At 31.7% G+C, this 12,730-nt stretch overlaps 1 protein-coding gene across 1 annotated transcript; it reads left to right on the top strand.

Moving 5' to 3' along the window:
- Positions 1-4,225: 4,225 nt before the first annotated feature.
- Positions 4,226-12,438, top strand: LOC11419773 (dihydrolipoyllysine-residue succinyltransferase component of 2-oxoglutarate dehydrogenase complex 1, mitochondrial). Its single transcript, XM_003592967.4, has 15 exons — positions 4,226-4,363; positions 4,488-4,550; positions 4,666-4,719; positions 6,998-7,055; positions 7,157-7,184; positions 8,002-8,063; positions 8,845-8,919; positions 9,020-9,075; positions 9,194-9,238; positions 9,354-9,614; positions 9,701-9,795; positions 10,871-10,961; positions 11,045-11,155; positions 11,371-11,565; positions 11,947-12,438. Exons 2-15 carry the CDS (start codon positions 4,512-4,514, stop codon positions 12,136-12,138), a joined length of 1,362 nt encoding a protein of 453 aa, XP_003593015.1. The 5' UTR covers positions 4,226-4,363; positions 4,488-4,511; the 3' UTR covers positions 12,139-12,438.
- Positions 12,439-12,730: the final 292 nt, after the last annotated feature.

Below are 12,730 nucleotides of genomic sequence, written 5' to 3'. Positions count from 1 at the left end.
ATTATCCAAGCAATCCTTCCTTCATAGATTAACGTTTTTGAATTCTTCAGGAATTCAAAGAGAAAATATTAAGTTCTTCAGGAACTACGCTGTTGAATTCTTCAGGAATTCAAAGAGAATATATAATATTTAGTTCTTCAGGAACTACAGTTTTGAATTATTCATGAATTCACAGAGAATATTAGTGAGTTCTTCATGAACCACACTTTTGAATTCTTCCAAAATTCACATAGAGTAATATTGACTTCTTCAGGAACCATATAATAGATCTCTTTGATTTTATAATACGAGATCAATCCTTATGCAATACTTCAGGAATGCATATGGAATAAATAAACACAATAATATAATACAATTCACATAATAGTGGTTCAATGTATCTCTAAGAAACTGATTCCAATTGATTGAATTATAATAGTATAGTCTATAATCATCGATATGAAAATTAAAACTTATTTTCATATAAATAGATTAAAAAGAATTACATACCTCAGTTGGTTAGAGTCTCGTGCTGATAACGTGTTATGAAACTATTAGAATAAGAAGAACAAGAACAAGATTAGAAGAACAAGAACAAGATTAAAGAGAAGAAGAGAGAATAGAGAGAGAAGAAAGAGGATTATATTATTCTCTTGTGATGTATAATTAGGTTACATATGAGCTCTATTTATAGAGAAATACAATGACTTGGGGAGCAAGCACAATATGGCCCAATAAGCTAACAATATGATCCAATAACCCAATTGTTATATGGACATCCACTTGTAATATTCATAACAATAATGGAGTTTGATAATTTTCATCAAACCTCTTTAAAATTAAATTTCATTTTATCGTTGTTCATTTACTAGTAAAAGACGCATTGGTCTTGGTCACGAAATATTTCCATAATTATTTATAAAAATGATTGAATAATTACTAATATTGTCGAATGTTTACAGATATTAATTGAAAATTTTGAGTATTATTGTTATGTGTCTGTTAAATATTTTTCTCTTATATATACAAAAAATAAATAGTTAAATAATGCTAGTTGTGGATTTTATTTGTTTATATATGCGAAAACAAATATATATTATGAGAAAATCGATATGATAAAATATTGGAAACTCATGATTATTTTTCAAAATATAAACATCAATGTGGTATTTCTATTAAATAAATTTTTATTTATATACAAAATACCGTTCAATGTTTACATCACATCTGTGCAAATTTTATTTGTTTATATCTGCCAAAAAAATTATGTACATATATGAGAAAGTCGATATGATAAAAGTGTAGAAACTCGTGACTATTTTCAAATTATCAACATTAATATAGTGTTTCTCTTAAATAACTTGTTATTTTATATTTAAAACATTCTTAAATATTTTCATTGCACTAGTTGAGGATTTTATATGCTTACATATGCACAAGAAGTTTTTATGTAACAATATGTGATAGTCGATACGGTAAAATTTTGAAAACTAATCACTATTTCAAAATATCAACATTAATGTAGCGTTCCTCCAAAATATCGTTAAATATTTATACTGCAATCGTTGCAAATGGTATGTGCTCATATCTCCAAAATCAAATTTTAGTTATACTGATATGAGAAATTTGACTTACTTAAATTTTGAAAATTACTAATTATTAAATATCAATATTAATGTATTGTCATTCCGTGTAGTAGTCATATTCAACGGTCAGATTTATTATATTTGATACCGTTAGTCGGCTGGGTCTATTTTGGTCGTCAAATGAATGTCATTTCGTGTGACTAGGTCTCTTAAGGGATAGTTTGTCGGGTTGACAACAACAATATAACAAAAAAAATATAATCTAAATTCTTTTTTTATAACGACACCAAAAACAATCTTTATTATAGAAAAAATTGTTTAAGGGTATAACTGGAATAATGAAAAAATAATTATAAACATACTCATATAGTTTGTTACACTTTTTAAATGATAAAGGAAAAAAAATCAGACATATATATATTCTTATCGTGCTTGTTACATTTGTTTTAATATTTATATTTATTGTTATATATCTATTTGCTACATGTGTGATTTGCATTGAAAATTGAGGGTATTTTTGAAAAGAAAAATTCAACCCAAAAATGCTGAAAGGAATAGTTTTCTTTATATATAGCATAGATTAGCAATTGTAACCAAGAAATCAAATTCCATTAAAATTCTTCCATTAAAAATCACTTGTTCTTAATCAAAAACCCATATTCATATTCACCTGATAAGAAAAAAAAGAAATAGATAACAAAGTTTTCAAGGGTTGTTCCTCCCTAATTTTCTGGTTGGGTTAGTTTGAAAGCGATAAAGAAAACGTCTTATTTTGCATCTAATTCATCATTGATGAGTCAATCATGGATGCCTGTTTTTAGATTGACTCTAAAATGGCAAAAGTAATTGCAAAAATATATAGAAATACAAAAGTGATTTGATCCAGTTTCTATGTTTTCAAAGTCTAGAATGGTTCTGTTTTGTTGTTGTAGGAATTTTTTGTTTTGTTTTGGTGCTCTAGTTATATAACAAATTTACACCAAACATATGATAATAAAATAATGCAATCGTTTTATATTATTATATGTGCACCAAACGCATGATAGGATAAATATATATTTTGTCACTGTCCTATCTTATATTCACTAGTTCTCTATCATATTTTTTCACTATCATATCATATATACCAAACGAATTTAAGTGTTTTGAACTTAATAACGTATCAAAGTTCGTCTCTATGAACTAATTATATCATAGCATATAATAATGTAAAACAAATAACATCGTTAACAAACCATGATATATATAAACCTAAGCAGTTTAGTAAAATTCTAAGTGTATCTAACACAATCAAGTTCATCTAAGGCTCCACCCAATTAGACACCCTTTGTCCTTTGAAATGTTTCCCTTTTTTTTTATTCATTTTGTTCTTAAAAAAATATTAGGCTTTTACTTTTCTCATCCTGTGTTATTCTCGCGCGTCCTATTTTTTTTCTTCTCCAAAATTACTCTTTATTCAGATTTTAGAATTCGGAACAAGTTTGAAGGTCACCATATGACTGAGTTCCATCATTGACAGAGTAGGATGAAACCACCTCTGAAATATATAATCCGGATTGTATGTGCATATCTCGAATTGTATAGAGACTGTCACGTATATAAACCGATTGAAAGGTTTGATGTGGACCTTCAATTAATTGATATGGTTTACCTTTTATCAGATATAGATAGATAGATATGAATGCGCCCGTGAAGAAAAATACTTGGGTGACATAGAGTTAAGTGACACCGAGGATTTTGTGAAGAAAGAATGATGTAATAATAGAACATTATCTTGGTCCTAAGATGTTTGAATAATTGTTTTTGCTTGTTTTAAACTATTAATTGTGTTTACGTTTTGGTGTTTCTTAATTTTCTAAGTTTCATTATTTATTTTAACATTTGACTCGTGCTCCGTTCGGATTTATTGTAAAGAGATTGAGATACGAATAATAAAATGTAATATATAATGTAACGGTAAAAAAATAACACGTGATAATCCATAGCAGACAAAATAAAACACTTCATAAAATGTATGAAATCTGAAAATATTATAAAAGAAAATTCGGTAATCCTATCAATAATTCGGGTATATATAACCAAGTTTACATGGAGATTAGGGTAGCCGAAAAAAAAGTATAAAATATAAGGCATCAAACGTGATCATTGATATGCTCATAGTTTATAGAATAAACGTGCAACATCAAATAAGTGCAGAAAATATGTTCTTCAAAAAAAAAAAAAAAAGGCAAGAGGATATGAATGAAATTGGTGCGATGCATTTTTTTAGATGAAATTTGTTAGGTTAAATAATTGCAAACGTAATAAAGTAAATGTTGTTAGGTTAAATAATTGCAAATGTAATAAAGTAAATGAGCGGGAAAAAATTAGGTTAAATTGCTGCAAACGTAACAAAATTAATAAATAAGGATAAAAAGTTACATTAATCTACTAAAATAAATATAAAAAGAATCGAACTGAGACGTCCCAAACACAAGTTTTAAAAAATTACTCTTCTCACTTATAAAATTGTTAATTTCCTTTTATCATCATCTTTTGACATTTTTTAGCGGTATTTAACTGCCCCTAACAATTTTAAGATTGGTTGAATCGATTTAATTTCATAAGTGAGGAGAGTAAATTTGATAGTTGGACTACATAGGCCCAATTAGAAGGCATGGAAGAAACAAAGCCCACTAAGAATAGTCAGTCAATCGAGGGGTGCTGGAAACTTCCTTCCTTCTTTCCTTTCTTCCTTCCTTCCACAAAATTCATTCGCTCATTCATTCATTCCATTTCGATCTACGTTTCTAACTCAGGTTAACCTATTTTTCTTTTAATCTTACAAATTTTAATTTTTGTTATTTATGTTGTTTTACAACGGAATCGATTGATTTATTCGATTAATAATGTTGTTGATCAAATTATTATTTGTTAAATTAGGTTTCAAATTGAGCGTTAGTAATCATGTTTGGTGTTGTTAGACGAAGGGTTGCTTCATCTTCGGTGAGTGAACTCTTCTTTTTAAGATCAATTTTTTATTTTTTTCATTTTTTGATTTATGGATTTTGAACTTGTTAAGTTTAAATAAAACCTGATACTTTTCTTGTATATACTTCAGTTGTTGAAAATCCGGTCTGGCACAACTAGAGTTTCTCCCGTTTTGGAAAAAGAGGTATTTTTCTTTACTTTTGTTGTATATACTTTATTTTTTATATTACATTTTTCCATACGAAGATGCAGTGTATGGTGGGTTTGTCAGGATCTCAGTGACGTGACTCACTCTGATTCCAAACATACAACATATGATTACTAGAGTATTATTTTTGGGATGTGTGTTTAAACTTGCAATCTATGAAGCACAGATACTAGACACATGACACTGACACTGACACACAGACTTGACACCCGTGTGAAAGTATTAAAAAATGAATTAATTCAACGTAATCACATGTGTCCGACACATGTTGGACTTGGATACCAAACACGTATTCCATCAGAAGTATCGGTGTTAAAGAGGTTTTGCAACTTACCAATCTTGTAAAACTTTTATGGTTGTGACCCTGTTTGGATAAACAACTTATTTTGTAGCTTATTGTATTAGCGCTTATCTTGTAAGTGGTTATGAATAAGCTATTTCTAGAACACAAGATAAAATATAGTCAAAATGGTTTTGTACAATCTCTAAGTTATTTTAATAAGCAATCCTGTAGAGCTTATGGTATGTTCTTCAAAACATTGTCACAAGTGTATACGCGATAAACTCAAATAAGTCAATCTAAATAAGTCCTGTATTTGATAGATAAGAATCTCAGCTTTATGTCATGGTAGACTCCTGTCTTGTGATCATGGAATTAATTTTGTATGGGAAAGAAAAATTATGAATTGTTTTACAAAATTATCATTTATTAATGGTATGAGAAAGATAAATTAAAGAATTGAAAGGAGAGATACTAATAAATAGGTAGAGTTATTATGGAAAAAACAACATTAATGCTTCATTGGTATTTTAAAGCGATTTATAATTTGGGACTTAGGTAGTAACTTTTTTGGAAACAACGTCTTGGTCTGTGATTCTGGTTTTTCCTATTGTTTGTGACTGGTTCACTCCGGTGTTTGACTTCTATTTGGGTTCTCTTGTATGAGATGTTTGTGTATGCGATTGTGCATTTTAACATGGTTGGGTGAAGATTTCCCTTTTACGTAATTGAAGTTGTTAAAGCATGCTAATTGCTAATTGATGTAAAGCTTTTTATATGAAATGCCTACATTTGCTCATACAGTCTACACAACACAACTTTACTGCGATAATCTTGTTTTGTGTGGAGAATGTCCTATTGCTGTTATTTTTCTGTTACCTAAAGTTTTATATTTTTTCCTTCCTAAGATGCAGTTTATATGTCTAATATCACATTGAGGTTTGTCAGAATCACAGTGGCGTGAGTCTGACAAACCCTCTGTGTTACCAAACTTACATTCAAATGATTACGAGAGTATTATTCTTGGGATGTGTGTTTTCTGATCATCCTATGTGAAATTGCTACTTACCAATCTTGCTAAACTTTTATGATTTGATACCAAAGAATCCTAACTTTAAGTATTGGAAGACCCCCTTCATGTGTTCATCTAGTTATTTTCATTTTATAACTTTTGAAAATAAAAATGTTAAAATGGACACATACAATTGACAAAAATATGGCGTCCCTTTGTGTATTTTAGTAATCCATGTAAGCAGTATAGGATGAAAAAGTTAGAGATAGAGATAGAGATAGAGCTATACGGTGTCATCTACTGTGTCTGAAATTGTGTTTAAATAACAACTCTTTGAAAATAATGTCTTACCCTGTGATTCTAGATTTTTCTATGGTTTGAAAAGAAATTGGTGAAAAATTATCATGTTTGTGACTGGTTCACTCAGGTGTTTGACTTTTATTTGGGTTCTCTTATGTGAAATATTTGTTTATGTGGTTGCGCAATTTCAACGTGGTAGGGTAAGGATTTCCCTCTTACTTAATTGAAGTTATTAAACCATGCTATTTGCTAATTGATGTAAACCTTTTTCTATGACACGGCTTAGGGTACAGACTACACAATACAAATTTATTGATATTCTTGTTCTTTTCTCACACTCGCTTCTCTTCTCTATATTGAATTCTTCTTTTCTCTAAAAATATTATTTTTATTGGAATGGTTAGCATTAGTTTTTGATAGAACGCTATGGTATAGTTTGATTCATGTAGCCGACCCCGCTTAGTGGGATAAGGCTTGGTTGTTGTTGCATTGGAATGGTTAGCATACCTGCTAATGTGTTTTATCTCTGGTTTTTACCTCGAGGGAGTATGTCATCATATTTTCATTGCACATAGTACTTCCTTTGTTTTACAGATATAGGATTTACTTATTATTCATTTCCCTTGCGGGTTCTTACAACTTTTTTCTATTATGTTTAACAGATTGCATTAAGCTCAGGAGGATGTGGGAATATCCGGAATTTCTGTCATATAACACCTGGTAATTTTGTGTTTTTTTTTTAAACAAAATTCGTTAGCTGGTACAAATTAAATGGTTTATGCAATTGTGCAATTCATATGACCATCCTTTTTCTATTGCAGGACGCTGGATTAGTTCAAAGCCTATAAGGTTAGTAGTTCCTTTATTAGTCATAGGCTTTAAGTTTTGCTTTATGATATTTAATTTATAAACATGTTGGCTTGTAACTAGTAAAATGAGTCAGTTATAGTAATATTTAGTTATAAATTTTGGAGACTTCAATAACATGCATATATGGTTTAAATAAATTTCTAGAATAAAAATAAATCATTTGTGAATATTTCCTGCTTCCTAACCTAACAGGCTATTCAGGGGAAGAAAATGAAAAAATGGTAATAAAATTAATTGTTAGAAAATGAAATAAGGGAATTGTTCTCTAAAACTGAACACACTCTTAATTTTTCACTATTATAGATCACATGTGTTTGCAATATTTCTCTGCCTTCTATGTTTTTTGCTGCCACTTCTACACTTTTTCTTGTATGTTGTCAGTTTTTTCTTGTGCACATAAGCATCATATTCTGCATTCAAATTAGTTGATAGAAAGGTTTTTAAATTTAGTGGTTTTACAGTGTTAGTAAGGGCATTGGTGTTGCAGACAAACAAATTAGCTGACATTTTCTTTGGAAGGAAGCATGGATATTCAAAAAACGTATTTTTTGTAATATACTTTCATTTATGCTCAAACATATTTTGTCGGTGACTTCTCACATAATTTGGGGAGCAACAGCAATAGGTCAACTTTGCTACTTCAACCTGCCTCTGCGCTTTTGTGTGTCTGTTAACGTTACGAATTTTTCCTTATCCGTGATTGCCACCAATTAATTCGTTGGTGAACAGAATGGAAAGAGTGTTTACTGTTTCTTATTGTCAGTGGTACTGCTCTGATAACCTTATTGCTATGCAGGGACATTTTTCATCAAGAGGCTTCCGTTCAAACATGGAAGCGTTCATTTTCTTCGGATAATGGTGAGATATTAACGAGACTGTCAGTTTTCTGTCATTTATGTTACCTATATCGTTCAAGTTTATTTTGTGTTTAGGGCTGTTCAAAAGAACTGGAAAACCAAACCGAACCACGCTTAACTAAACCAAACCATTTCTTTCGGTTCAAGAACCCAAACCATGATTTGCAAATAGTTTGCTACCCAAACCAAACATTAGATAACCAAACCTGAACTGAAATAACTGAACTGTACAAATTTAATTTCAATTACACAAGTTCATTTTCTGGTGTTATGGTTATTTTAAGAATCTTAACTTTTATTAAAGAGGAATATTTCACAATATCCATGGTTATGATGATAGAGTATTGCACAAGTGTATTTCTGAAATTTAACTACTGTATAACTGATTTATTGTAATAGAATTCAGAATGAATTGTTTGCTAGAATAGATAGTGTATTTCTATCCAGCGTGGTATAGAAGAATGACAATCCTTGGGAGTTGGGTAATTGACTTGATCAATGAATTTTTAGAATTATTAACAATCTGCTTAGCTACATATTACATTTGTGAAGTTATGCTCTATTTTTTTGTGCATGTTGTCGTTTTTTTTAGTGTTCTAAATTGCAGTTTCATTTAATGAGTGAGAGTTTAGAGTCTTGGGCATTGAACAAAAATTTTCTTGTGATTGCTAATATTTGTTTAGTATAACTTTTTTCTGGCATTTATGTTGTTCAATGGACTTGTTCTGTTTTTTCTTTTGATTGCTGATCTTTTTTAATATTATTTTTTATTTGTGATAAAGGAGACAATGTTGATGTTGTTGTCCCTCCATTGGCTGAATCCATCGAGGATGGGACTCTAGCAAAATTTCTGAAGAGTATGTTAACACAACTCTATATGCATTTTATTTACAGTTGTTATTTTTGGTGGTTATTGTGATTGACTGTTATATTTTTTGTTTTGATGTATGGGAGCAGGGCCTGGTGACAGGGTTAATGTTGATGAACCAATTGCTCAAATTGAAACAGATAAGGTGTTATATTGAAATAACATGCACTTGTTTATGTGAAGGATTTGGATGGTTATAAGTGAGTCCAGTTTTCTTTGTTCCTAAATTATCGTTAACACTGTTTTCCTTACTGCTGTATTAGGTGACTATTGATGTTCCAAGTCCCGAGTCAGGTGTGATTCTGAAGGTACTGTTTAATATGTTCAGAACATTTTTACTCCCACAAGCCATCCCATGAATACTAATATTATTGCTCTTATTTAATTAAATTTTGTTCATATGATATATTTAATGATGTGCAGCTTCTAGCCAATGAAGGGGATACCGTTGCGCCAGGTAACAAGATTGCAATCATTTCAAGGTCTGCTGATGCTACAACCCACGTTGCGCCATCTGAGACTGCACCTGAGAAACCTGCTCCTAAGCCAACCCCAAAGGCTAGTGAGCCAGAGGAGAAGAAAACTCCTAAAGTTGAAACTACTACAACAGAGAAGCCTAAAGCACCTACTCCTCAAAGCTCTCCAACTGAGCCACAACTTCCTCCTAAGGAAAGAGAAAGACGAGTGAGTCATTGTGATTTTTCATTGTTATAGCTTCCTGAATTATGTTTACCAATTTTTTTATTTTAATGTCTGCCTTCATTTTCAAGGTTCCTATGACAAGGCTTCGGAAACGGGTTGCTCAACGGTTGAAGGATTCCCAAAACACATTTGCTATGCTGACAACCTTCAATGAAGTTGATATGTAAGTTCCATTGATTGTCTAATTAAAGCAGAAGCTTTGTATATTGCCTCAAGATTTAGGGATTTTCGTGTGTGTACATATTTCCTGTTATGCATCGTTTGGTGATGCTTACTTTGAATTAGAATATCGGAAATTGTGGGAATATTCCTTGTGGCACATACTACATAGTAGTCTAAATTTAATAGTTCTAAACCCATATGGTGTGTTTGCTAAACCAATGGTGCATTACTATCGTCTGGAATCCGTCTATTTTCTTGGTATTTATGTTACATCAGCAGAATCTGTTACATGTTCTTCCGAATCCTACACATCATAGTAGGTGTGCGTTACTTATTTTTTGTGGTTCAGAAAAAGTGGGGATGACATCTGCATACATATATGCACTTGGGGTGAAACTTTATCTTCAGAGATTATTTTACTCAATTTCTTAGCTGGTTTTTTCATTATGCCGCTGTGCACGTTTCTATGCCATAACCAGTATCATAGGACATGCCATTGATAGGAATGTGAATGTGGAAATTTGCCTTGACTATGGACCCAAACCTAAGATATGGAGAGTCTACACTAGGAAAAGAGGAAAAGGAAAGGAATGATGAGGTGTCAGTTTCGGTGCATGTGATGCATGAGTTTTGTTAACTATATAAGTAATAGTAAGTCAGAGAATAAGGTAGCTAAGTATTCTGTTATTCTGTGGGGTCTCTTTGTTAGTGATTTGGGAGCACTGCGTGCTATGAGGGATTGATAGTATCTCACTATCAGTTTGTTACGCTTTTGTCCCTTATTTCTCTTGTAATTGTTCATCACCATTGATACAATTACAAGCTTTCACCATTTTTACATTAAAATTGTTACTGTTTTATTCACAATTTCATATACATCTCCATCAGCCATTGCTTTTGTTTTTTTGTCGGGGTGAGGGAGAGAAAAAACCCAGTTCTTATGTAGATTAACATGATAGACAAGGGGCGACTCCATTTGTTTATTATTATTTATTGGTGCTATACTTGTTGTAATGGCCTTGTATATTGAATTTCCATTACCATTCTCTACCTGATTGCTCTGCAATTTATAATAGGACTAATTTGATGAAGCTCCGTGCTGATTATAAGGATGCTTTCGTTGAAAAGCATGGAGTCAAATTGGGACTTATGTCTGGGTTTATCAAAGTATGCTCTCAAATTATGGACGTATAGATTATCTATTTCTCTGTGTATATTTTTCTATGTACTTACTTTGGTCTCTTTGGTAGGCTGCTGTCAATGCACTTCAATATCAACCGATTGTGAATGCAGTCATTGATGGGGATGATATTATATACAGAGATTATATTGATATCAGCATAGCTGTTGGAACTCCAAAGGTTTTCATCAGTCACTTCAATCTTCACTTATTTACTATGTTTGTATTATCTAGAGAAAATCCTTGGTGTTGGGTTTATTATACTAATGATGAAACATAACCATATGTCATTGATCTACGTCGATTGACATTGTCATGACTAGTTTGAAATTTTTTAATGGTTGGATTGAAAGTGCTAATCAAGTATAACTTTGCTTTTTTTGCTTGCCTTCCCAGGGACTTGTTGTGCCTGTTATCCGTGATGCTGATAAAATGAACTTTGCGGATATAGAAAAACAGATCAATGTTTTTGCAAAGAAGGCTAACGCTGGAACTTTATCAATTGATGAGATGGCTGGTGGCACTCTTACAATATCAAATGGTGGTGTTTATGGCAGCCTTTTGAGTACCCCTATTATCAACCCACCTCAGGTTTGTTTGTTCTGCTAAGAAGGCACTTATAATGGTTTTTTATTTTATAAAACATTCTTTGATTTATGGTAAGAATTAATTATTGGCTGCCCTCTTCAAAAGAGCCCCATGAAATATGTTCGATGACAGGATTTCATGCATTGTGTCATATCATGTGACCAGATGCATGCCACTAGCAACTTATCAAAATGAATTTTGTTTTCACATTACAATCAGTAAAATTCAAAATGCCTAACCAAATATTCTGCCCTTATAGTTGCCAGTAGTAAGATTTGGATAATTGTATTGTCTTTCTTTTCTTTTTAAATGATGCCAAGTAATTGTTGGGAATTTCTACACAATTTTTTTAAAGGAATCTCATGCAACTATTGTTTTTGGCAGTCGGCAATCTTGGGTATGCATTCGATTGTGAGCCGTCCAGCGGTTGTTGGAGGAAATGTTGTTCCAAGGCCATTGATGTACATTGCTCTGACATATGACCATAGAATCATTGATGGAAGAGAGGCAGTTTTCTTTTTGAGACGTATCAAAGATACCGTGGAGGACCCTCGCAGGCTTCTGCTCGACATATAAAGTGGTTCTAAAAGTCAATGAAGTAAATTAAACCTGTTAGAATTCTAATACCATAATGAGTACCCTTTTGTTTGGGCCTTGAATTTGCGGCGTGATTTACAGTTTTTATTGAGCAAGCTTTTTAGGATCATATCTCAATTTATTTGACATAAACACGGCATGTTTGTACTTCCCTTTCACCTATCCCTCTCAAATTAGAGGGTCAAAGTTTTTGGCTCATAAATTGTATGAAACGACTATGAAATATACTATGGGATTCTCCCGAAGTAATAAATAATTTCATTGTACTCTTCACTACAATATTATTTTCACAACTAAAATTTCTAAACATGACTAAAATTTCTTTTACCCTTCTGTAATGAAATTTATTTATAGTGCTGTTGGCTTTGGGTTTTGATGACTGAGAAGAACCTTTACACGCAGCTCCTCAAATACGACGTCATTCTCCGTCACTATATAGCTACCAAACACTACAAATTCGGTTTATGTGCTTCAGCCATTACTTTTTGCCTCAAAACATGCGTTTCCTTAGGAACCCTAGAATTTGGAAGAGGGGTTCATGTTGGTTCCATCAAGCTCAATTACAACTCTG

Source organism: Medicago truncatula, chromosome 2 (genome assembly GCF_003473485.1).
Source record: "Medicago truncatula cultivar Jemalong A17 chromosome 2, MtrunA17r5.0-ANR, whole genome shotgun sequence".
Lineage (NCBI taxonomy): Eukaryota > Viridiplantae > Streptophyta > Magnoliopsida > Fabales > Fabaceae > Medicago > Medicago truncatula.
This window is presented reverse-complemented; position numbering and strand designations above follow the sequence as displayed.

Coding starts and splice junctions, on each gene's coding strand:
- LOC11419773 (XM_003592967.4), top strand. CDS start 4,512: ATGTTTGGTGTTGTTAGACGAAGGGTTGCTTCATCTTCG. Junction 7,056..7,156: donor TTTCTGTCATATAACACCTG/GTAATTTTGTGT, acceptor TTTCTATTGCAG/GACGCTGGATTAGTTCAAAG. Junction 10,962..11,044: donor TTATGTCTGGGTTTATCAAA/GTATGCTCTCAA, acceptor TCTCTTTGGTAG/GCTGCTGTCAATGCACTTCA.